The sequence below is a fragment of the Varroa destructor genome, unplaced genomic scaffold, assembly GCF_002443255.2.
Source record: "Varroa destructor unplaced genomic scaffold, Vdes_3.0 BEIS01000003.1, whole genome shotgun sequence".
Taxonomy (NCBI): Eukaryota; Metazoa; Arthropoda; class Arachnida; order Mesostigmata; family Varroidae; genus Varroa; species Varroa destructor.
This window is the reverse complement of record NW_019211456.1, coordinates 37,676,814-37,703,143: the sequence shown is the minus strand read 5'-3', so window position 1 is coordinate 37,703,143 and position 26,330 is coordinate 37,676,814. Positions and strand designations below refer to the sequence as shown.

At 46.0% G+C, this 26,330-nt stretch overlaps 2 protein-coding genes across 5 annotated transcripts in view; one reads left to right on the top strand and one right to left on the bottom strand.

Moving 5' to 3' along the window:
• Cep97 (centrosomal protein 97kDa) overlaps positions 1-26,330 on the top strand; it is a 161,117-nt gene that overhangs the window by 52,819 nt on the left and 81,968 nt on the right. The window lies entirely within an intron of this gene.
• LOC111248033 (uncharacterized) lies at positions 742-26,138 on the bottom strand. Of its 2 annotated transcripts, none has more exons than XM_086983667.1 (3): positions 24,866-26,138; positions 24,105-24,471; positions 742-23,390 (listed from the first exon to the last, which is right to left on the bottom strand). In XM_086983667.1, exon 3 carries the CDS (start codon positions 11,798-11,800, stop codon positions 10,694-10,696), a length of 1,107 nt encoding a protein of 368 aa, XP_086839793.1. In that variant the 5' UTR covers positions 11,801-23,390; positions 24,105-24,471; positions 24,866-26,138; the 3' UTR covers positions 742-10,693. The 2 variants fall into 2 exon arrangements, with proteins under 2 accessions (XP_086839793.1, XP_022655459.1); XM_022799724.2 differs by having other exon boundaries at positions 742-18,503.

Here is a 26,330-nt window from a genome sequence, read left to right as displayed (position 1 = left end):
ATATTAAGATGGTTATCCTAGATGATTTTATCGGACGGCTTCAAAAATATAGATGTTTCAACTCATAAACACATTGACACTGTTTGAAACAGTGCGTACAAAAAATGGGCCATAACAATTGATGCGTTGTGACTTGATAACGGCGATTGGAGAGTAAAAAAAAGGCGTAAACTATCGTGATCACGCATGAAACTGCAGATCATTCCAGACGCGTTCTATTTATGTTGTGATTGCAGCATACAGTTTGTGCGGGAATAGGTAGAAATAAGCTGGGATTCTACACTTTTTGGAAGGAAACTATTATAGCTATAATATATACGTCGACGATACGTAACGTTTTTATTTGCTTTAATTAAATTAATAATAACAAGTAACAATGACTTTTATAACTCAATACCTAATTGGCACTAAATGAATTTCAGTTAACTATTACGCATTGTGTGCTGAGGTTTTTGGGCGACAAAAGGATGCTTAAGGGCGAAGGAAAGAGTTCTGATTATTACTTCATTTTAACTTGATATAACTTCATTTTAACAATTTAATTTTACTAACTTGTTAACTTGGAACTATTCTGATAGATATTAACTGACGTAACTAGTAGTAGAATCTACATAATTTTGTTTGCTTACGAAATTTCGGAACGATTTCGTATGAAGCTGACAAGTTGGACTAAATTCATCCTATAGACAAATGCAATAGTAAATACAAGTACATATATTAGAAAATAAAAAAGCATGAGACTTCATTTACAAAAGTGGAAACAATATCACTTTATTTCATCGTCTATCCTTTCTTCATTCAGTCTATTCTTTCATCTTGATTATCATCGTCATCATCATCATCATCATCATCATCATCATGTCATCATCCATTCAAACTATTTACTTTAATATAATTATTCATCAACGATATTCCATCAAAATTCTTCGGCGGTATGATGGCCGCTCATTTCTGGCGGTCCTGAGAAGCCTCCGGAGAATGCTGTTAGCTATCTGATCAGCTTTATAAGATCATTATTGTCACCTGTTACACACGCTCACACACACACACAGACACACACATACACACGCATCAACCCTACGCGACGACAGCTCTTAATATTTCTTATCCATAAATTTCCATCAATTAATAAATATGTGCCATTTGTTCTGGCATCTACTCGTTCTGTTTTCGTCCCTAGACACTCCTAAGCACGCACGCACGCACGCACACACACACACACACACACACACACACACTATACACACTCACGTAAAAATTGCCATGGTTTTATCCCGTCATCTCTTTCGTGTTACCCAGTAACCACGTAAAATCGTCCACTAATCGTTATGATGATTATTACTATCAATCGGCAGGCACTTCATTTCGTTGGTTAACTTTTGCGAGGCATAGATTTAACTTATTTATTAAATATCTTCCAGCGACACTATAGAATACTATCAACGTTCTTCCAGCAGCCCCGTTTCGGTACAATCATTATGAACACTGCTTCATCAACGTACGCTTCCTCACTGCACATAATAAATGACACGTTTGCAATTTGTTTTTTACACTTCCATTTTTTTGTGATGGCTACGTCCTTCCAGATTTAATCGATAACAGGATTTTTCGTATTCTATAATATTGTTATGTAACGAAACACAAGATTCGATTTTGAATATGCACCGTTGCCATAGTGAATTTCATATGCATCGAGGTACCGTACAGTGTAACATTTCTGTGATCATACTTTGTTCAATTTTTCAGTTATTTAATATTAAATCAAGCTGAGTGTCACAGTAATTGCAATAGGAATGAAAAATTGTCTAAGTAATTCCTTTTATAATTGTCGACTCCAGCTATAAAAAAAAAAAAAAAAGTTGTGAGATAGCTTGAAGAATGCTTAAACACATTCACTCTCTGATTCATTCAAGGTGCTAATTTTTTAATTTTATGGTCTTCTACGATCATTCGTTCATCGGCCTTATTCACACTTATCTTACATATACAGGTGTTATCCATCCGCTCCATGTATCTTCAAACAATATTAATCACACACAATTTGTTGCTATAAAATAGTTGTTGTTGTTGTTGTTATTATAAAGTAGCACTCGTAGTACGCACGACTCTCCCATAGTTTTTTTCAGGGCAATTAGTTCGATCTGCATTTTTCCTTGTGGTAGGCCCCCGCAGATTTTGGTATGTACTTGTCGTGTTTTGTGCTTCCATGTTTAGGCCGCGATTAGAAACTAAAGTTGATATTTCTACCACGGTTGACAGCTAACGAGAGAAAAACAATGCATGAATAATTATTGAAACCACTATTAGCGAAACATCTTTTTTTTGGGGACAATTTTTAGGGGTATTATATGTTTGCCGGCCGATATTCGTGTTTCTTTAACAACATGTATATATAGGGGAGAAATATTGATATACGATTACTTATCACATACGCTAAAAATTGAAACCATGAAATGTTTTGCCACCTCTTTAGTCAAGCCGTCTTTCGTGCTCGTAACGTGACCAAACCCTAAAATCTCATGTCGGCCCCACCTTGAGCGAAAATACTAGCATTACAGTTAGTGGTCATGCCTGCACTCGCTCCTCAATCTTCGAAGTCAATTGTGTTTCTCAGCGTTAATCTCGCTTTGTCCCATCCCCAACCTAAATTGCTTTTACTAAACTTGCCATCACCATACCGTTTGAGCATTAGCATCATTTTCATTCATCATCGACGATTGTGTATTATCGCTCCGTTATATGCTTTGTCACGTGTACATCCGTCGCACCAACCGTTGCTACTGCTACGGCTACATAGGTCAGCAAAAATCCGCCACAACTAAACCTTCTCTGCGCGAACCTGAGCTTACGCGTCTCTCAGCTTTCTACCTCTTTAGCGGCTAACTCCGTTTCATTAACGGTTCCGTAACTGTGACGGTTTCCATCTCGTCCATTTCTCTAACTTTCTATGCATGAGGTAACTCTCGCAAATTTTCTGTGAAATTTCGTACAGCTCGTTTGAATCTGCGCTCGCCACTTCCACTGCATTAACGCTACCCGCTAACGAACCCAACAGTTTACAGATGTTGACAGAAAAATTCGAAGAAAGTGCGCACGCAACTTCAGCGGTGCTCTGCGAGAAGTTCGATGGCCGATCCCTCATTCTCTTTTGCTGTGTCTAAGGTTTTGAAATAGATTGAGGGAAATAGAAGAATTAATCGTTATTCGAATATCCAACATGCTATATACATGATTATCGTCGTAGGCCTCGTTAATGTCATCATTATCATCATTTTTATCATACGGTGACAGTACCGAATGATTAGTATGTCGTTGCGTAGGGTATTTCTATATCGAGCACTGCCCGTTAGTGATCACGAGTGATGTAAATCATAGATTGAATTTTCTGCGCTTGACGCTCAAGTTGGATAATGTTGTACAAACTAGCATTACTAATTACTCTAATAGCGATAATATTTATTATAGTGACATTGTTGCGATAATTGCGGCTGTTATTGTAAGTTTCGGTTAGCGAAACTTTTCAATACTGCAATCTGTCCTGGAATCTGGTGAATATCGATAAACCCAGATCCGTTTTTACTTCTCTCTCTCTCTCTCTCTCTCTCTCTCTCGCCTTGCTTTTTCGGGAGGGGCGTGATGGCATGTTGAGCTAAACAGGAGTTGTATGCCCCCGTGAATAAATACTTTTTATTTATATTAAACTTAACCAGCTTTTACTGTTTTCGGTATATAATAGATCTATTTAGCGTCTTGAGAGTCTCGCAAGTAGAGTTAGACAAATCTATTCTATAAAAGATGGAGGGGGGAAGACAGTAGGAGAATAGGGCTATACGCAAACAATTTTGTCTGACCTTGCGAAAAAAAAACCACCGTATCGATATCGCCTGTCCTACAACGCTGAATGGTGCACTTACATTCTTAAATTTAGCAGCGTATAAGTAGCCCCAGCGTTTAGCTTACCTTGGCCTGCGTATCGGAACAGGGAGCGTCATCACATTAGGCAGAAATTGTGTAACTTTTCCAGTAAGTAAATCTTGCGGATAGATCGAGATGTAGAACTAAATGTCACAAATAAGATTTTAGGCTGTTTCGTCAGCTACTGCTCACTCGCCATAGGGCCTATTTATTTAAATGTAGAGCATCCCATGAACATTACACAACCTCACAATTTATAGTGACCACAATAACAATGACACTACGTTAGACAACGGCCGCTTGTTGTCAATCGTCGTGACTGTCATCAGAATCATAACCGTCGTTGTAACTGGAAAGCAATGTAAAAATGTAAAAGTAGAAGGCGACAGGGACAGGCGGAAAATTTTAGGTTAATACACAACGAAATTCCCAATTTGACAATTCTAGCATTCATTTATGCGCCCTCTGTACACGTTTTTTTTTTTCATCTACCTATTATTACTTAACTTCCCAAGGAAAAAAAATGTCAAAAGTCACATTCGGTCCACTCTTGTTCACTGTATTAGCATAATGTCAGTTCTATCAGTATATGGCAGGTGACATTTTTTTAATCAAATTCTTTTGAAAAAATAGAAAATTGGTCTATCGCTACTATCGTGCATCAGCAGCAAACTGCACCAGTAATTATTGTGGCTCACATGCCTCAAATACCACAGATCCAGGTAACTGCCATAATTACGGCGCTCGAAAAGTTCGCCGTTACTTCACCTCACAAACCAATCGCCTAATCAAAAATTCTATCGTTTTCGCATCTTCCGGACAACAGCAGAAGCAGCAAAGGGAGAGACAGGCCACTTAATATTGTCTAAAGCAGTTGCGATATGTTTTGCCTTCGCCGTCGGCCCTGCCGCGTGAACAACTTGCGCAAAAGCAGGCCACGACTAGTGCCTTGTGTATCCGCTCCATAGTCGTTTGAGCAGACTTCACTACGACAATCGTATAGACGGAACGTTAAACGAACGCGACTCATCAACAAGAAAGCATCAGCACTGCCTTGCTGTTTCGTTCTAGTGCCAGCAGTAGAGAGCAGCGGGCTGCGGAAAAGCATATCTCATGCAGGGCAGCCTAGTATTAAATGTGGCAGAACTATGTCCTCTACGTATCGAGTTTTTCGTCCGGTATCGCTGTTAGGCATTCCATCAGATAGCTGGCTCCCAACACGAAACGTACCGTCTGTTTATTCCTGTTTATGTCGAACTAGGTTTGAACCTAGACCACCATGTGTGTGATTAGCAGGCAAATACGTTACCCGCTAAGCTATCATGGAATCGCTGAAAATCATGCTCGACCGTAAGCGATATAGGTATACCTGTTTAGTTTATGTGACTGCGTGAAGGCGATAAATACAGAATTCAACGACACTTTAGTAAATTACTAGGCCGACGTCGCTGCGTCAGCCAGGACAGAATAGACTGTGGAAAGGATTGGATAAAGTGGTTGATAATAATATTTTAAAGCTGCACTCTTCCAGCTTCAAAGGGCTAGCTGATTTAAATGAGCGTGTGTAACATAGTGTTATATGGCACAGTTTCGTTGTACCAATATCAAAGGCAGGATCAAATAAACAGCCACAAACGAAGCTATCGAAAGCGATCTAAGGAGATCAACATAAATCATATTCATCAACTTAGCATAACGTCGTTCCACTGTAGAGATAGATATGAAAACAAAGACTATGAAAAATCAAACGAATTAGCAAGGTATTACGCTCATACAACGGTATCTTGCTATATTGTTTAAATATTAAAAAGAAAAACGTAACAGACTAAGAATCACCTTGTTTTCGTTTGTTCTTCCTATAGGCTTTACGCCTTTTTACATCGCTGCTTTTTAAATACAGGACTCACAATAAAAAAAAAAACATTATAATTACAAACACAGTTGTTTTATAGAACCCATTATCATTAGCATCTGTAGAATAATAATAATAATAATGAGTAGTCCTATGTAAGTGGTTCTCAGGATTCTGTGTGATACACATTGCATTGTCACATCTCTAACATCACAACTTGTTTGAGCGGTCACGGGCGCAAGTTGAAGTTCGTTTGCTTGCACCCTGTATTTTTTTGGCTTTTTTTGTTTAGAAGTTACAATGTTTGAGAAAAACACGTAAAAAGTCAGCACAAACACAAGTTTGAAATGCTAGAAGTATGGCATTATTATTATTATTATTCCACAAATGACTTTTTTAATGTGTTTTTCGGTAAACAGCTGGGTAAACCCGACTATTTGTTTTGCTATCTCAAACGATTATTTGGGTAGAAGATGAATATCCATCGAAATGGGGCTACCGGCACTGGCGATGACGGAGGCGGCGTTTCGCGCAGGCTGATATCAACGTTGAGCAACGCTCAAATCACAATTCAATGAGAAATCGTAGGCTGTGTCGGGCTTCACTGCCGTAGCGTCACAGGAATACAACACCAAAACATACTAAGCTAGTACCTCGACAGATACACAAACAGGGAAATGTGGACAACAGTTTTCACAGGCCCACTGGCCGTCACATAGGACATGATAACAAATCAATTATACTGCGGTTAGAACTACGGGTATCACTTGACTTACTGAAGTAACACACGCATTGGCGTCAGCTTAACCGTTCGTATGCCAGTAACGTCGCTGGCGTCGACAGCTGCAACCGGGTTTTAAATGGAGTTGCAGCACTGAAAGCGACGTGGCAACAACAAGGAATAGCTGAACCGACATCGACGTACGCGGAGCTTTGGTTTATTTGGTGACTACTGCTGCTGCAGTGGCTATTCGATGTTACCGCCATTCGCGGAAAATTAGCCTCTGCTGTTGTCAAGTAGAAGTCTCCGCCATGCTGGCTGGCCGACGGTTGCCTCTGCAGTCCACGTCTGGCTAATCCGGCGCCTCAAACTCGGTAATCCTAATGCTGGCGGTGCTCAACACGTGTGGGAATAGTGTTCACGCTGGGCGAAAACCAAGATTTCCGGTACCGGAGCCCTATCTACTGTTCCTTTATTGGCCATGAATTACAAACGAATCACGTTGCTGCCACTGCTACTGCTAGAGAGAGAAGATATCCGGAAATTCGGAAAATAACATGAGCGAATAATGCGGAAAATTGGCGTGACGTAAAAATAGAGATGAAGATATGTGGGCAACAGTGAGGAAAAAAAGGAAGGTAAGAGAACGGCACTTCATTAGTGCGTCCATATGTGTGTGTTTACTTAAATTTGCGCCTTCACGAAAAAGTTTCCCCGTGGCAGCTGTTGTGGTAAATTACTGGACGAATTGCATAAGGCAAACTGTGAATGATATCTAACAGTGGTTAAGTATTATAGATTGTTGCATCATATCACGGCTGAGTTGCATAGTTCGGCCCTTTAAATCTTTTAAAAAAAAGACTAGCTATTTATTAGGAATTTGTCGCACAGAGTGGTGAAGGCGAAGTGAATACGGATCAATCAGCAACAGTCCACAATAAAGTTCTCGTATCAGCCAGGTTTGTTGTAGGATGTTAAGGCGTACATCTGGAGTACTGGGAATGGTAGGCTAAATGCCATCATGCACCCAGTCTCCCCGCTACACAGACACACACACCTCAGCTTAAGAGGAACGGCCTCGCCAAGTGCGTGGCAAAAGCCAAACAATTTTACCGTTGCTACCGTTACTAGCTAAAACCTGCGTAGTCCGTACGCGCATTCAGAATTTATACAGAAAGGAACACAGCGGATATGCGTAACTCTATGAAACCGCCTATACGAACAGTGCGGCGGGCAACACAAGGCAGCTAAACAGTCCGTCAGTTAAATCCAGAGAGAATGCACTCGCCGTTTATTGTCGACTCTTCTTAGTTACAGTTTACTTGCGAGCGTGATTGGTTTCGCGATGAGCAACACACAACGCTTACGCCCCACCAGAACAAAGCTGCAAGCTAAGATGTGCGGCCATCGTTGTCACTAAGAGGCCTTAAACTGGGAACTGGACAGAACAAAGCTCTTCTCGCAGTTCCCATCAGCTGATCGTGGCTGATGATATTTGGGTGTGAGTTTGGTGCAAAGACAGCAAATTAGCTAGATCGCGTGGCCGCTAGTTGAACATTACGTGTCCAAGCGTCGACAGAGCTGGGGAGGCGGTGTTATGATGCCAGCGGCCATGGCGTGGCGCTTAGCTACCTAATATAGCGTGAGCCAGTCGTACGGTAGCATCCCGGTGTCGTTGGCGTCGCCAACGCCACGACCTCTGCCTGATGTCCGTTTGCTGCCACCTGACTTACTGCGCGTTCTCTCTTTACGCTGGCGGATAACAACCCAACAGTACGAAAGCACACGGCAGCCATCTTGTCCTACTGTTTTCAACTCTTGCATTCTTTACCCTCAATAGAACAATTAACGACTCACGGATCGGCGTCAGCCGAATTGAACTCAGAGAGGTTCCGCGAGGCAAAAGTACCACCACCAAACGTAAGATACAAAAAAGAAAAGATGAGTAGCAAATAGACCAAAACTGGCTGCATTTTCAATGAGCGACAGGAGAGTCCTACACAAAGGTTCGGCAAAAACAGTACAATGCAGCAGAATGGGAGGTAGCGGTCATTGCGGCCACCCTGACGCTGGTCCTGCGGCCGTCAGAGTAGGTATTACAAACGGCGATTGTGGTGGCACTGCCTTTCGCGCCGCCACTTTTGCCCTTCGCGCAAAGCAAAAGCTACTACTTCAGCTACGGCAACTCCTGGCGCTGTTACTTGAAGGTGCTGAGGCTGATCAGCCAACGACAATTCTACTGCTGCCAATATGTGTTTCGACCTATCTGTCTCTCTGTGTGTTGTTTAGGCAGTACTAGCAAGAAGAAGGCTATCTAATACCACTACGCCGCTATGGCAAGCTTGACAGCTGACAACAGGCTACGTTACAGCAGGCTGAGACTCGGTGTGGCCGACATAGTAAGAGCACCGCTAGCGCGATATGCTTAACGCCATTAGTTGTAAATAGCTAACGCTCACAGGATGCCAAGAACAATAATGGAGCAATCGAAGGCAGTTTTACGGCAAACCTGCCACCAGACGGCACCAGTATTATTATTATATAGATAGCTCGAGTAAACAAATCCTACAGAAATGGATCTGTGCATATCCAGACGTTGCTTCGCGCACAAGCGCAGTAACACCTACACACACACAACGCAATCGAAATGAAAAAAGGCGCATATCTGGAGAAAATCGTAGGTGGTGACGTAGAAGGAAAGGGGGCATTGAACTGAAATGACATATAGGACTGTCCTCACACAGCAATCAAAATCGTATGAAAAACAATTTTACTTGACGCGTTATCGTATCCGTGGCGCCCGTTGTTATAATAATAAATAGAAATTTCGCCGTTCTCATCATCATGCGACGGAGATCAGCACTTACACAGACGAAAAAACTAAAAAAACATACTTAGAAAATAACCACGATGGGCATCAGGCATCCAGGCACACTCCACGTAACACATACACACGTAAAGAGAGACAGTGATTTACAGTATCAAGATGTATGTTTGCCTGTATATACAAAGATATGGGTTGTGCGGTGAAAAGGGTAGTATCCATCCGCCGGAGGACAATCGACACCGTCGTCAAGATCATTATCGTCGTCATTATCGTACCCTATTGCGATTGATGCCTATATAATACAGGAATAGTACATCTTCCTCCCATGCATCGTCATGATGCAACGTATTAAATATGCACTATACGAAGAGACTACTATGCACAGTCAACCCGAGACAAGTTCTCGGGCTATTTCCATCGGGATGCTGTAATTGTTGGTGGGCTGTTGAAGACGCTTGCTGGCCAACGAAGTCGTCGATCCGCTGCTTTTTGCTGCTGGTGCCGATTACTTCTGCAGCCAGTCGGGTCACAGCAGCCGATGATGAGGTTTTGGAGCGCACAATACACATACACATGCACACTTTCACACAAGTACAGTCTTCGGTTGGGCGAGCGACGCGGTTGAGCGGGTGCGGTCTTTGAGCAGTGGTACCAGCAGAAGCAGCAGCAGCCAGGGCGGCAGTAAACGCTAGCAAGGGAACGAACAGCGAAGAAGCATCTACTTCTCCTTAAGCTGATGCCGCCGCCGCCGCTGCCGCCGCCGCCGAGTTTCAATGCTCCAGCCGCTCTAGTAGCCACCATCGCCAGCCTTTGGCCTTTAAGTTTTGGCTATTTTGTCGTCGCAGCTCCGTGTTTTAATGACATGTCTTTGTACTCGCTCTCGTAGACGCAGGCGATGTTGTTATCGACACAATTTTTTCTGTTGGTTTTAATCATTAACCTAATGAAGATTGTCTATGCCTCTTGGTGCTTTTAAGAGAAATTAAGTTACACTGCGCATCATGTCCTTCCACGCGGAGAAACTTTGGCTCTGTCTGTACTGACTGCCCACTATGTAGAGTAGTAGTACAGATAGTTGTAGAAGAAGATTTCAAGCCAGGCAAAATTACAGTGTAAACAGTCGTTGTACGCCCACGAATCCACAGCAGTTTTCGCAGTCCTCGCAGCATCTCAAGCACAATAATGTAAAATCGTATAAATGGCCTCTATAGTATAGACATGGTGGTCATTGTACACAAATAAGCTGCATACAGCATTGTAGGGTAATATTAATTATAGTACAATATAAGGTAGAAGAATATTATTATTAATATTATTATTCTTTATACCACAAACGCTCGAGCCTGCGCGCAAACGCTGTTTGTGTCACCCGCCGCCATTAACGTCGTTCTAACCCGAGCTGTTTTGCAAACGAATCCTGCTCCGTGACTGGTCTCGCCGGTAGCTGACTAGCGTATCGCTGCAGCCAGTGGTCTCGGACTGATTTGCATACGATTACCGTGAAGGGCAACTGAATTTCTGGGAAGGGCTTCGACGTCACTTGGTGTGAGATCGTCTTGAGGACGGGCGCTGGCGGCAACGCCGGGGACGCTGGTGGTGGCGAAGGTGTCGGCGGGGGTGATGGACTGCTCGTCTGCTGTTGTTGTGGTTGTGGTTGTTGTTGTTGCTGCTGTTGTCGTTGTTGTTGCTGCTGCTGCTGCTGCTGCTGTTGCTGCTGCTGCTGCTGCTGCTGCTGCTGCTGCTTCTGCTCCTGCTGGTGCTGCTGTCGCTGCAGCGATTGTTGGCCGCTTGAGTGATGGGACTGTTGAGGAGGCGGATGTTGCTGCTGTTGTTGTTGGGCATGATGATGATTCAAATGAGGGTAAGTTTGATGATGACTGTGATGCAGCTGTTGCTGACTGTGATGAGGGTCCGCCATCTCGTCGTCAACAACCTCTTCCTGATAATAGCTCACGTCCTCATAGTATCCGTCATCTGACGGGGAGCAGCTCAATCGAGCTAGCTCACGCTCGTCCATATTGAGTGATCGGGGCGGTGATTCCCCACCCGATTCGGCGCCCGACATGCCAGCCATTGCGGACATGTGTGTTGACGCGCTGCTGAGCGGTCTTCGTCCGCTCCGTAGAGCATCGTGAAGCTTTGCACGACCGCCAGCTCCGCTGCCAGTATCAGCTCCGCCGCCGAGGGTGACACTCAGGCTGTTGCTGCCGTTTGTTGCCGGATGATGGTGGCTGTTGAGGTGGGTGTCATCATGTAGAGGCTGATGGAGAGATAACACCCCGCGCGAGAAATCCGCACTCAGTGCTTCGAGACTGTTCGCAACTGACGACTTTCGCCAACCTCTGATCGTGCTTTCGTTTAGGCCGAACTTCGACCCGGCAGCTCTGTTCGAGTGTTTCTCCGCCCATTGGATGACTTTTAGCTTGAATGTAATATCGTACTTGCCTTTCTTCTTCGAAGGCGGTGACGTCACTACGGGCTGCATATTGACAGCGTGTTCGTGTCGTAGCGTTATGATTGCTATGAACGCCGCTGCCGTCGCGATTGCTGTCGTACGAGATATCAGTCTTCTTTCTCGTTTATTGTCGTTTGCGCTTTCGTTGTCTGTTCTAATAATGGCAATAAGTAAGTGACATTTATTCTGACCGCTGTCCGTCTGCTCTAGTCGAACTGCCCGTCGTCGATCCCGACACGATGCCGCGGAGGCAACGCGCTCCACCCTGACGCACCACTTTCACAGTACACGGCACAAAAGACTACGGGACCTCGTAAAATACTTCCTTGTTAATTCGTTTAATCGAACTGACTCGCTCCTTCCCTTCTTATTGCTCTCCTCAAGCAGCTTCTGCTCGAAGACAACTAGTTCCTCAGCGATGGCAGTAGCTTTCGCGAGCGTTCCTTCACACGCACAAGCACACATGCAGCGCGAGCTAAACAACATTCGCGACCGCTGCCCAAAGTGAAGTTCGGTTCATTTCACTGAACTCTGATGACAATGTAAAACAAATCAATCCAAAAGCGTGGCGCGGCGGCGTTGAAGTCTTCTCACCATCGGCATCATTGCGCGCATTAGTGGCGAACGTGAGTAAATTGCCGCAACACTACATCCGAATGATCGTGAACAGAAACGGTAATAACTCGCGTATTACTAGAGTTTCGCGATCTCTTCCTTCTCACACTTCTGACGACGCATCTGGTTGTTATCCTGCGTGTTGAATGGGTCACGCTTGCTCTGCTGGCAGGCCGAATGCTTTCGCTCTTCTGACCGTCGCTCGCTGATTGATGCTTGCTAATAAGACGCTTAGTAAGAGCTAACAAGATAATACGTATCCGATAGTTTTGTACGCGCACACACACACAGACACATTTCTACACAACAACTGATGTATCTATCAATCGATCGTTCGTTAACGAGCTGAAGTGTGCTCCTTCCTCACTGCTGACCACACGCGCACTTACTCCGTCAACTTTTGTTACGACTTTTGGCGATCCACGCGCTGCTGACAAGAGTAACATTTATCGAACTAACCGATCCTAGCAGTTCGTATCGCACTATGAAACAATACCCTGTTTCATCCCACTCTCTCGTACCGTTGCGTATGAATACGGTTGTTAACCAGCAGCTTGGCGGCTGCTACTGCTGCCGCCCTGTCTAGCTAGAACAAGTACAGTGAATGTAGCGGTTACAGCAGTATCAGACCTAGCAGCTTCGTTTAGCTGCTCCGCGAAGTAGCGAGTGCCGCGTTGGCTAGCTGAACAAAGCTTGTACTCTAGCTGGGTGACTTGCTAGCAGCACGCGTTATCCTGCCTCTTGCCTTGCGTTGACGATCTGCCTGGCGGCGTCTACAGCTACCGGGCCGTCGCTGCTGTCACCGATGCTGCCAAGGCGGCGGCCGTAGACGATCTGTCGTAACGAAGCACTGCGCTTTACCAATGCTGCTACGGCCACTGGTACTATAAGTTATGGCAGTGTGGCGGCGGTGCTTGACTGCTTGTGCCGGTTGCTCGCCCGCTTGTTCGTTCGTCCGGTCTCGCTACCGATCGCTGCGCTGCTAACCGCCGTTGTCTCCACGCACAGAGCTGGTTGAGCGCGCGCACTACTCATTTGGCCACTACTCGCTCAGCGGATTGGGAGAGGGATATGTGACGCGGCCGAGTTTCGGGGGGGGTGAAGCGAGTCACGACAACTAAGCAGGAACACAATGGTGAGCCAGTGACTGTCACAAGAGCTGCGGGAGAGGGCGAACGGCCGCAGCAAGCCTGGGCGACCCGACCGACCGGCTGCCTCTCTGTCGTCGTCGTCGTCATCGTCGTGCTGCTACTGGTGCCAGTCGGTGTGTGATGAGCGAGCGCCCGCGCGAATGAGACCGGGGCGGCGGCAGCAGCTGAGCATATAACTAAGCCGCTGTCACTTGCTTGAACGCCATGGGGTGGCTTGTAGTGCGTGGCTGGTTGAGAGTGACGGGGCGGGATCCTGAACCGGCTTCGAGTACTTCTGCTAGTCGCAATGCCGCTGTGATTAATTCTTGTGCTCGGTTGTTAAAACATATAGCTTGCTATAGCCTTACCTTCATTTGGTAGGTGTTCGGTCAGCAGTTGGTTGCAGGACAGATTCATGATAGTCCTGCACGTGCCTTTTGAGCTGGCTATCGTAAGGCCCGGATCTGATCATGTAGCGGGGCTCACTGGCTCACACAATGCAACTGCCCTATATCGGATAGGAAGCTTAAACGAAATTCTACCTGAACATCTGTACATTTCGTCGGCACGTGGACAACTACTACAATTTTTTCAACGCCTTCAACATCTTACTATTCCATGCTGTATGCCATGAATATTCCATGCTGATGACGTATGTAATTGTTCTAGCGATTCAACAGGAACTTGCCGTTGACATTTTAAATAAAGAAAATGTTTTCATGGAATGATCCTATAGATGCTTGTACACGTGGACTTGACCTGAATATTGCAGGACTTGTGACAAGCAGTAGCCATATTTTTTGCCAATGAACCATTTTGCCAATCTTATCAAGCTTCTGGAGAATGGTCACGTTCGATAAAGGGTTTTGTAAAGTTTTACCGAAATATCTCTCGACGTTGACTGGCATCTGCGTGTTGCGCTCGTGTATGAATGAGCAACCCTGGTGACGCGCATTCGGCGAACATTGCTTGTTACCTGCTCCGGTATTGTTCTGCTAGATTTTTGGTTTGAATGCTGCACCCTCTAAAAGTGGGCGCATTTTCTGAGGAGGCGCTTTTTCTCGCTGGCCAATCACCAGCTGTCGCTGGACGCGGCAGGATTTGAAAACCGCGCGAAAAACTTGTTTGAATTTGAAGGGTGCATTGTACGAGCGCCAGCAACAAGGGCGGTCCTGGAGCCTGTGTACGGCCGGTGGTTGGTTGTTATTTAGCCCGTTTGTTCGCCTGACGATTGCTGCCTGCTAGGCCCGGTGACGGTGGCTGCTGTTCGCTCGGCCTGCCGCTCGTTTTGTGTCCACTGAAAGAAACGACCGGTGGATTTGTCTGCGTTGCTGTGCGTTGTTCGTCACTAACACGGTCGCCACAGCTGCTGCTGTTCGCGATATGTTTTTGCTGGAGTGCTGCCACCGCCGCCGCCGTTGTGTAGCGCTTTGCTGTTGCTGGGAACGGCCGCCGATCCACAGTGACTGCACGAATGAGCAATAGTTGTCGGATCGCTGCCGCCACTAGCCAACTCGAGCGCTAACCGACAAGACCGCGCGCAAATAGATCAACCGAACCAAACCGGGTCGCTTCATTCGAGAACGCCAAGAAATGGGATCGGTAAGGATTCGATGGCGTTGGTGGCATGGCGGAGATGACAGAGCCGCTAGTCGGTCCGGGCTGGGTTGATTTGGTCGTGCCGGTGCAATAACGAACGATGCTTGAAGTTCGCAAAGCCCAAGCGAAGCCTCCGCGCTATGCTCAATGTCGCGACAAAAAGGAGGTGGAACACCATTGATGACGCCGGCGGCCGGATCAGACAAGCGAGTGGCGTCGAGCGGTGGTGGCATCGTAACCGTCGTGGCAGGCTTTCGTCGTAGCTGGCAATCCATCCTGATGTTGTCGGTTGCTATCTGCTCTGCTATGATCTTTTTCATGAAAAAGCAAAGTTGTTCTGGCTTTGAAAATTCCACAAAATTTCTTGCTTCGTTATGACCAACTGACGCTCGGAGGACACCAGATTAACGATCAGAATACATAGCACATTTTCAACTTAACGATGTCCCTAACGTAGTAATAACGTGATAATACGTTTTTATATTTAGTAAAATAATTGTTTAGCTAAATACTTCACTTAGGGAAGCAGCGGCTCACCAGGTCACAAAGACGTAGATGGCTGATCGTACGTAATACCCTAATGTGCATGTAATAACACATTAAGAGATTATTAAGCAACATAACAGCGGAAGGGCATTTCCACTTTCTGGCTAGGAAATTTTGCCTTGTCAGCCTGTCATGGCTGATGCTGAACATCATTCAGCTACGGCGTGATCGATCCGTATCCGAGTAACCATTCGCAGCGGATCATGCATAGTTAGTGTTTTTCGAACTTACCAGAGAAGGTATTTCGAAATAGAGCTAATTACGTGTCAATGTTTTTCTGTAATCTGTGACAATCAAGTGACCGACGAAAGGCCCCAGACCGCAATTGCATAGACCAAACATGTGCTAGCATTAACAATCATTAATAAAACTGATTTAGTTCTGTTTGTGTTAATAGAAGGTGGTAGGTTTCTCATAGACTTTGACCGGATTAAGCCGATGTTGGAGCAATGCCAGGGCTAAACGGCTGTAAGCCAACATCGAGTCATGCTAGTGATATGCGACATCTCGTTTGTCAACTGATACAATACCTGATTAAAATTTACCACAAATACGTGCACTTTAATTTCAAACAAATAAGAGGATGTCCTTTTAGGTTTATAGTATTTAAATGTATCGAATCATTTCATTAGTATTCGCTGAAGGGGGGGATGATTTCAAGTACATAGAGACATGCGTGAATAACCAGCCTCGTATGTTTGTAGCATGCTGCTGGGAGCGCTTGATAGACAACAAAATCAACGCCCTATTTAAACGTTCTGGCCGGTCAGAGGACAGACACGCTACCACAGTGAGTCACCGGTCGCCACTGGCTTACTCGAGCTTATGGCGCGCGAGGTGCTGTGAGTAGAGGCTGATGCGGCCGGGCAGGGGTACGGTCGCACGGGAGTAGGACGGCATTGTGTGCGCGGATAGCAAATGCGCGCGTTGTTGCTGGCATTTGCCTATTCAAGCAAGTCCGTTGACCGAGGCTCTCGTGCCTGTCGGACCAACAAGCCTAGCTAGCGGCGCTGATATCGTAGTAGCAACTGATGTGGGCGATTACATCTTGAAGCAGTTTCGTGTAGAATTTCGTTTCATTACGATGTGCGAGACAAATGAAGAACAAGCAAAAACGAACGTGAGATGAAATTAAGAAAAATTCCAGTAGTGAGGTCTGCTTGAAGAAATCCGGCTCACTCCACCAACACCTAGTCGAATGAAGTGAAGCATGCGGACCCTCGTTTCGGAGCTGAGCATCTTGACTGTTGATATTCACTGGTTACCTGGTACTTGTTACCGGTAACTACCAGATTCGTATTAAAGTCTAATGTGTGAACGTGGCTTCTGATGCCGCTGTATCCTGCACTCGAATTTGGTTTTCAGTGAACGTCGACCCCTAAATATAATGTGAGCGCATACGATAATTTAGTACTCTACAGGGAAAACAACTGATGACTTCGTGATGCACACCTTTTGGCGTATCCTTTGTATTTATGAACTTCATCTGCATCGAGCCAAGTAACGCTTGTTATTCTATTAAATGTAGAAGTCCAATTATGATCATCTACGGCTATCATCTAGAGTTTAAGTTAAAGACGTGTTAGTTTCAATAGCTAGGCCATTTTTATTTAGTACTGGATAACGGACATTTTACACAAGCGTTTAATCACACGTGGACTTTGCAATAACTAGGCATCGTCTTGTCGCTACCGGTCGAAATTCTACATCTTAGGCCCATTTGGTATATATCAACGCTACGCGCTGTTTATGGTTCTCAGGGCTCAAGCTAAAGTAAACTGAAGATGATTTGCAAGTGGCGCTGAGCTATCTCCGTTCGTGTCGGACTCGTTAAAAGAATGTTGCCCGCGAATGAACGTCCTCAGGCGGATGCAGTGGTTTCAGGTGCACTTTTCTTGATTTTTGTTATTTTCTCGTCGTGGCTCGTACCGTTTCTGCTGCGGCTACCGCAACTGCCCTTACGGTCCGCGAGAAGCGACTAAAGAGCGGGAGGTCGCTCTATACGCCGTTGTTTTCTAACCCCTCACCCCCAGTCCTCGTCTTGTGTCCAAGAGAATCATAGTCGCCTCGAATCCCGAATCTTTAGTGGGGTTAGTGGCGATTCACGCTCATCTCAATCTGACACCATTGGCCAATCCATTCTTCCTTCTCAAAGAGCCGTCTTGTCTTGCTAGTTCTTCATTGACGCTCATGGTCGATTCCTGCTCGTCACACACTAGTTGTGCGCTTGAGAGTCAACACTCGGCCCTCGACAACAACAGCAGCAGCAGCAACAGCAGCAGCAGCAGCACAGCAGCATCATAAGCGAGACCCGACCGCCAAGTAAGCCAAGAGCCGACCCCCGCGAAGCCCCTTTCTAAGAGCAGTACACAACTGAGGCGCGTAGGCAGGCAGTGACGCAGGCCGCCTGCCTACAGGCTGACTGGTCTTCAGAATTCTTCTGCAGGCAGGGGCACCTCGATTCAGCAAGGGAGAAGGAGAAGTAGCGATCAAGGCTCACGAAGGCGAGTACATTTCGAACAGAGGCGAACCAACTCTTCTTGGTCGCGTTAGAATGGACCGATCGGTGTATGTAGGAACTGTAGACTGCTATAGAACTTATGTATGGAACTAGCTAAGCCATGCTTACTCGTCCTAGCCGTCGCGTTCCTCTAGTAGTCACAGATTTTTGCTTAGCAAACTTACAGGTGACCCAGGAGACTAACTGGTGACTATCCATACGCCGTCTGGTAGTAGCAACAGTAGGTTATAAGGAGCTCGGCATACGCTTGTCGTGGAGCGCCTGTTGGGCCTACGGCCTACAACCAACAGGCCAGCTAACAGGGAATGTTCGTGCGCGCACACTGAAAAGTATCGCATCAACTTATAGTACCATAGTGACAAACGCTGATTTCGTTATTACTCGAAGGAGTCGCACGTGCAAAGAACGTTGATGCCTACATTTGGTTCTGCTATTGCCGCCGAATATTCCTAGGTTAGCGTCACGATTGTACATCTATGTGGGCCTACCGGGTCAGGGGGCTCTATGTACAAGCATACCAGCTCTTCGGGTACTGTTTTCTATTGCAGTGAGCCAATGAATCTCTGGTGAACCAAGCTTCTAATGAACAAGCGTGATGACACGATACACAAAAAAAATTACTTGTGGTTCTTATGTTCGGTTTATAAATGCGTATACATACGCGTATAGTCAGTACACAGGGGTACACGTCGGTGCATTTTCCGCAGGAAGTGAGTGCTCACGAGCGCCGGTACAGCGGACAAAAAACGAGCAGACGATGCCACGCATGGGCCTTCATTCTGCTACCTACTTAATGTATATTTATAACATCTGGGGTCTATGTATGTAGAAACTTACTGCAAATATATTTGGTATAGCTGACAGCGGTGCAGTTGACTCTGGTACTATTGCAACAGTGTGTCTATTTAACAGTACTAGGCGAAAGTAATAAAGTGAAGATGGTAGCTTCTCTTTACAGCCAAATCAGCCGCGTGGAACCTCGCTGAGCCATGATGAGTATCAGTGAGTCATCTCGGCGATATATATATATATATATATATAGAGAGAGAGAGAGAGAGAGAGAGAGAGAGAGAGGGGGGGGGGCAGACAACAGAAAGTAACTTTAAAGCCGGAAAAAAACGCCAATTGGAGTCGTACGTTTAATTTTTATTATTACTATATTATATATGTGCCATATGTATTCACACCGATGTCGTTGTTTACCTAACTGATTACATGATATTACAGTGATAGCACTATTATTATAACAGTTGGCGTCTCTAGAAATTGACTCTCAAGCTGGTGACGATCTTCAATTCTAGAGAAATTTGTTAATCTTACGGCGTTTATACAAAGTATGTTGAATATCATCACTGTGATATTTGGACTGACCCTATGACACGATAGAATGATCATGATCATTCTATGAAATAAGGTAAATACGCGGCGTCGTGTACGCGCTTTCTAATTATGCACCTCGCTCTTGAACGTTAGTGCAGACGCGGAGTGACAGTTTGGCTGAATCGCGCGATCTGTTCAAGCCGCCATTAGAATGACCGTCTCCGGACGTCCACTATGCGCGATTGCTTACTGGAATAGTGCGCGAACAGGAGCATCTGCATTCGCAGCAGCTAGATCGTTCTGTTATAGACAGGTTTGTGACGTAGCTGGCCATTTCGTCCGGACGTAAATTCATCAACAGTTGAAAGTTTTCTCAGAGTGAAAATTATGACGACGGTGCTGGCGATGATGGGACGAGCACTTACAAATATCTATCTCGTCATACTCGAGCCCCTTGATGTCTTTGTCTACCTAAGCTGATATTGCTTGATAAACATGATTTTTACGTTGTCAGTGATGAATAATAATCATTTAGCAGAGTATCTAAAACCATGTAGAATCGTCATTGAGTGTTAAAGTCAAGCTTTGCTTAGTAGTAAAAAGGGAAACGTTCCCTGACCTATACTTGTTGCTTTGTACGTTGAGATGGCTGCGCCGTCCGATCGTCTGTATATCCAATACTATAGCACGTAATGCTGACGATAAGAAATACTATACTGCTAAGTAAGTGGTTCTCTGACTCTTTGGACGACACCGTCTCGTTTCAACCATCCGCGCTCCATAGTGGTTATTGCGCGCAATAGTATTTGCTGGCATCGATTCGATGGTGTCGAACATCATCACGGCTTATGGTGGTAGCAGCATTGACAGTGGCAGGGACGACTGTGGTAACGCCGACGCCGACTTAGGTCACCTTGCCGTCGGGCCGCGTCCACTCGGCTTCAGCGGCCTACGTCACAGGGACGCCATATGGACTAGCCAGACTGCTCGGCCAAGCCAACCAGCACAATAGCAGCTTAACCACCATCATGGATCTATCGCAGCACAACCTTTTATCTTGTGTTCTTCTATACTAGCGTGACAACAGCCACGGCTTATGTGACCGCCGCGACTACCACCGGCGGGTAATTGCCGAGCGCACAGAGCAACGAGGTTGCTTGGCTGGTGCCGACACTGCCCCTGTCGCTGACGGTAGCCTGCTGACCGAGCTGGAGGCAAACACCACCAGCAATACGTCCAGAGACGAAGAGATCGTCGGAGGAAGCGGCTCCGGGAGCTTTAGTGGCGTTCTGCACCAGCATATTATGCAACAACAACAACAACAATGGCGACTCTAACGACGGCACTCTGTCGAACCCACCAAAACCAGCATAGGCCCTCCCTTAGCCCTCAAAAGTTACAGAAGCAGCAGAAATAGCGCCGTTGGCCAATTATCAGCGGCCATAGCTGTATGATCAGCCCAGTTTCTCTGAACCGTTCGCGTTTGCTCTGCGCGGCCTATTCTCGGCGATATCGGCGGCGTCACCGCCATTTCCACCGCTGCTACAGCCGCTGTCACCGCTGCAGTTGCTCCTGCTGCTGACTAGCTTCCATGCGCTCGCTCGTAGACTGGTCTTTATCGATAGCAAACCAAAGCCTCCATGACTGCGTCCGCGATGTGATGGTACCGGTACGCGGATGGCCTCGGTATCGTCTTGCCATGGCTCTATGGGAGATTCCCATGTGCCGTTCGACGTACCAGCACGCGGCCGATATCTGGTCTTTACGGACGCTATTACAGCAGCTTTTACTGTTCGAGACTCATGCGTACGTTGTATCCCAACGTGTGTAGCTAGGCTTATGTGCGCCTGTATCACTCCCTGCCCAGGCCAGCTGTTCATGCTTGATTTTAGTGTTAACAGCAAAAGCCAGCCGCGGCGATGGCGGCCAACGATTGATACCCCTGTCTGGATTGCTCATTTAGATTTTCACGCTAACGATAAAGAGCAAGCGTGAATGAATGTCTAGCTGAATACAGTACAAAACGATATAAATAATCTAAGAATGTATGCGTTCGTATGTTTTTTTGCTGATTGGGCTGTTTGGTTTGCACGTGGAAGCACGGCGGAAGCGCCGTTCAGATAGCGTCCCGCGTCTTTTTTTTGCTGTTTCACCTAAAAGCTCATGGCTCACGTTAACTTCGACTCAGTTCATGTGAACTCGGTGACGATGCCTCAGTCATTACCACTACTGCTGGCGTTGGTGCCACCAGCACCGCCACCGCCACCGACCCGCTGATGACGATTCGCTGCTGCAACGGATGGGGCAGCACTGCCATCGCGGCCGCTGCACGTTCGTTTGTTGGTTCTTCGCTAGAGCGTTCAGCTCAGCCCTACTCTCAACGCCGCAGCCGTATATGATGATCTTTTTCAAGAAGTGACGCTTGACTTCAACTACAGGCTACAGCGATCACAGTAGCAGCCAATGTAGTCACCGCGACCGCTGTAAAGTCCGAGACAAAATGAAGCTGCACAGCAACAGCGGCATCGGCAGTGGTTAGCTATAGAACCAGTCATCATGTCAGCCGACGCTAGCACCATGTCGCCGTAGTCATTGTGGCATCTGCGCGTCTCTCCGATATTGCTGCAGCATCATGCATGGATTGGCAGTGCGCGGCGTATGTGCTGCTGCGCGCACAGTCGGAGCGTTGCCCCCAAAGTTGTTATCCTCTTCTTCTTTTTTTTTTGTTTCTCGCTTTGTTGTTGCTGCTGCTGCTGCTGCTGGTGGTAACAGACCTTTAGTGTACAACGTGCTCACGATCGCTCCGCCATTTTGATTGGCTGGTTGATCGGATGATTGACTGACTAGCAGCGTCGATGGCGTCGTAGTTAGTTGTGACCAGTAACATTAAAATGTAGGTAGTATTAGCGAAGAACAGGCCGCGAGGCAGCCAGACGGGCCGAAGCGAGCGAGTAAGCGGGCGGGCGGGCGGGCGGCCAACGCTTGCCTACGACCGTGCGTTCACTGACGCTTCTGCGACGAGTGACGTCGGACAGCGGCCTCAAACAAACGAATCAACGCGGTTGACTGGCCTCCAGTAGTTGCTTAATACTTCGTCATACTCAAGGGCTCCTGGGTTTGTTGATACTCAGGCGTCCTTCCCCCGAAATAAGTCTTCGAAACTTTATCAGCTCACAACAACAACGTCAGGACGACCAAATTACGCATCTTCAGCGTCGAACCTTCTGGTGAGGATCTCTTCAAATGAAGAACTGCGCAAAGGTTAAGATCTATGGTGGCTGTTATATATTTATGACATTATACACTGCCGTGGTATAAGTACTCGTGGCCAATCGTTTCAACTGTCATGTCGCCGTTGTTTTCAAATAATAACTAATAGCATTATCTAAAATAACTAATAATAGTAAAGGATAAAATAGTAAATCGCGGCGAGGGAAGTAACAATATAGTAGAACAATAGTATAAAGTAACGTAGTGTTTATACTTGGACGCTTTTAACTTGCTCTATATGAACGTTGATCGATGAGCGTTGCTAGGTCGTCGTAATAGAGGCGCATATAGGCACAAGATCCAATCTATTGAAGCCAAGATTAAATAAACATAAAATAAACAAGCATAGCCAGTTCTTTTTAAATATGGATTGAGCTGGTCATGTGTAGAAAAATAATGACGAATGAAATAACACTGCCGCTATCACTGGCTGTTTCTGATGCTACTGCTGCCGACAACGATGGAAACGTCTAGTTAATCCTGTATGAGCATCAACAGGGTTGAGCTTGCGGTAACACGGTGTCATTCACGGTGACAAGAAATGCACCCATTGTATCGACTAGCGCCAGCGTCATCTACATCAGCTCAACAGGTATCGGCAGGCAGCTCAAACAACGACCTGCAAAAGATCAGGGAATGACCGGGCGTCAACATCTGACGTCAGGCCGAGATGCAGTAACGAGCGTGAGAGAGTATCAGAGCGAAAAAGAGACGGAAAAAGAAAGAAATCGCGCGCACAAAACGTGCAAAGCCAAATGAAGATAGCAGAAGCGGATAGATACAGATCGATAGAAACGGAAGTCGGAGCAGGTCTTATTGGACGGAAAAAGCGATGGTTTGCGGGCTGACTTTTGTCATTGATCTCTGCAGCTGCTGCTGCTGCTGCTGCTGTCGGCAATGAATTTTTGAGCTGCTGCCGCTACCTCAAGTAATTGACGTGTGACCATCTTGGCAACGTGTCTACGAAGGCCGCTCATTAAGCTATTCATATTTCCCTTATGCTTTTTTGTACTCAGGGAAGCTTCCTATCGCATCATAGTGATGTTCAGAACAGTATGCTTGTCAAGAGCAGTCATTAGTGTCCCGCATGGTTACGCAATGCGTAGCTGTCTGTAAGGCCATGACCACAGAGACGAGTGGTGGTGCGCAGTAATCAAGAGTGTGAAATAGGATAAGGAGATAATGGAGAGATAAATGAAAGATAGAGAAAAAAAAAATGAGGAACAACTCCTATCGTAGCCATCTTTGCTTTGCTTAGGCCACGACAGTGAAGAGGCCTGCGGAAGAACAACGGGAAAAGAGAAGAGCATGGGGAGAGGAAGGGGATACAAACACAGAGTTCAAGGAATCACGTGATGATTCGACGATCTGTCCAGGGTCATCGGTTTAAACAGCTATGTCCGGGGCTGTCGTTGCCAATGCTGGCGTTTCTGCTGCTGTCGCCCTGAGCTGAGCTGAACTGAACTGGCTGACTCCACCAGGCCGATAAGCATCCGTACGTAGCGAAAGCGGCAACGCGAACGGTCGTACAATTACCGCACAGGGTACCGCGATGCCGTCAAGAGTAGTCCACCAAACTTGAACGAGACACACTACTGCTACTGCTGCTTTTGCGAAGCGGAACATCAATCCGTCAATTGCGCAATATCAACCCTTGCTTCCGCTAGCCTTTCATCGTTTAGCTTTTGATAGCAGATTCACTGTGACAAATCGATAGTTAGATAGAGACGTTGTCCACATAATGCTGATAAAAACAATAAAACTAATGATAAAAATAGTAATGATCATTATTTACTATAGGCTGGATGGAATAAATTTGCTTCGATGACACCGGGGTGGACACGATCAATTATGTATCAGGGACGATCGCTCATATAGTAGTCATTTATATATCCGATTTGTCCAGAGAGTATGCGAGATATAATCATAAATTCGTCTGCACTTTTAAGGGCTAAACTATCGGGCTATATTACCTACTATATATAATGCAGTGTGTCATTTATATAAATTCATTTATCATTGATTAGCTTGATTCCGTACGAACTGCTCTCTCGGACAACTAGCGTTTTTCCGGATGCTAAGGGTTATATTTACCATATTGTGTGTGCCGAAGACACATGTCCATGTAATACAATGGCTTCAAGGCGAGCCGCTATTATGTATGTTACGGCAAGCAAATCTTGCGTCCATACATGTTGTAGAAAAACGGAGCTTCTCCCACCGACCACGCCAGTCTATTATAATCACTCCGAATGGTCGCCTCTTCTACGAGCTCCTGCAGCGATGCGGTGCTATAGAAGCCCCATCAAAGGCAGTCTCATTCAATCAAAGTCACTGTAGTAATCGACACTGTTGAACATGCCAACCCGGGCATACCACCATGCCACCGCAATTACCGTGGTGGGACGGCAACACATGTGGTGGTCGTTGTTGTTGTCGGTGCACCACGTTTTTCTTGACTCGAACTGCAGTCTGTCAAATAGCGGATTCTAGCTAACAATACAAAGTTGCGTAGACAGCAGTTTTTGCTCTGCACATAGATCGAAACATAAACGGCGTCGATCTATTCGTTTGTTTTTTTTTTTTACTAATTAGTACAAGCTCCAACAACAATGTGTTTTAGCTGTTCCACTTTGGCAGCCGCTTGCACTGTGGCTGCTGCTATAAGACGACCATATCGTACCGTTGTGATTACTTACGGTAGCACTTGAGTTAGTTGCGTTCGAATCAGCAGTCGGGCGTGGTGCACATCTGTACACGTGGTCCATTAGCTACTACTGCTGCTGCTGCTGGCCGTTAGATCCACCGTCGGCTGTTATTGCTCGAAGCAAGCATGCGTTCCAAGCGTCGAGATCGCTGTTGAGTGATCTTAGCGGCGATGCTGCTACAGCTTGATCTGTGAATCCGTACTATTAGTTTTTGATAAGTGTTCCTCGGTCTGACGACCTTCACCTGGGTACTTATTGCGGGAGGCTTCTCCGTGTGCGCGCAAAACCGTAATGAGTAATTCTGAATCTTCTTGATTCGGTTAAACTGTCGATTGTCAGCGGTCCGATCTGTGTGCCAATTAGCTGATGTTCCAATTATTTGCCCTCTGTGCCCACTATAGTGCGATTTATGTAGCGATCCTCGCCATAGCAGCGCGGTAGTAACGTGATAGTTCTTAGTAAATATGTGTAAAATAACATGGATGTATCATCATCGTGTTGGCGACTGGTAGCGGTAGCGTCGCTAGTTGCACGCGCTCCTGGAATTCGTCAGTAAATTCGATGTGGTAAATTCGTGGTCATAAATGGCTGACTAGATCAGTGGTGGTCCCTGTTAATTAATGACGTGGCTGTTTGATTAGGGATAGTTGTCATTAAAGGGGTTCGTTTTATACCTCAAAAGATCTCATGAGACGGCGTGACCCTCCGCGTAAATATGTCACATAATAGCCGAGCTTTTGTCGCGGAGATGCCCTAACATACCACAGGATATACGGAGTGTAGGTAGGTGTTTTTATGTAGGTGGGCGTTCAAAGTATCCGCTTTTACCTATAACTGTAACTTCCTTACTT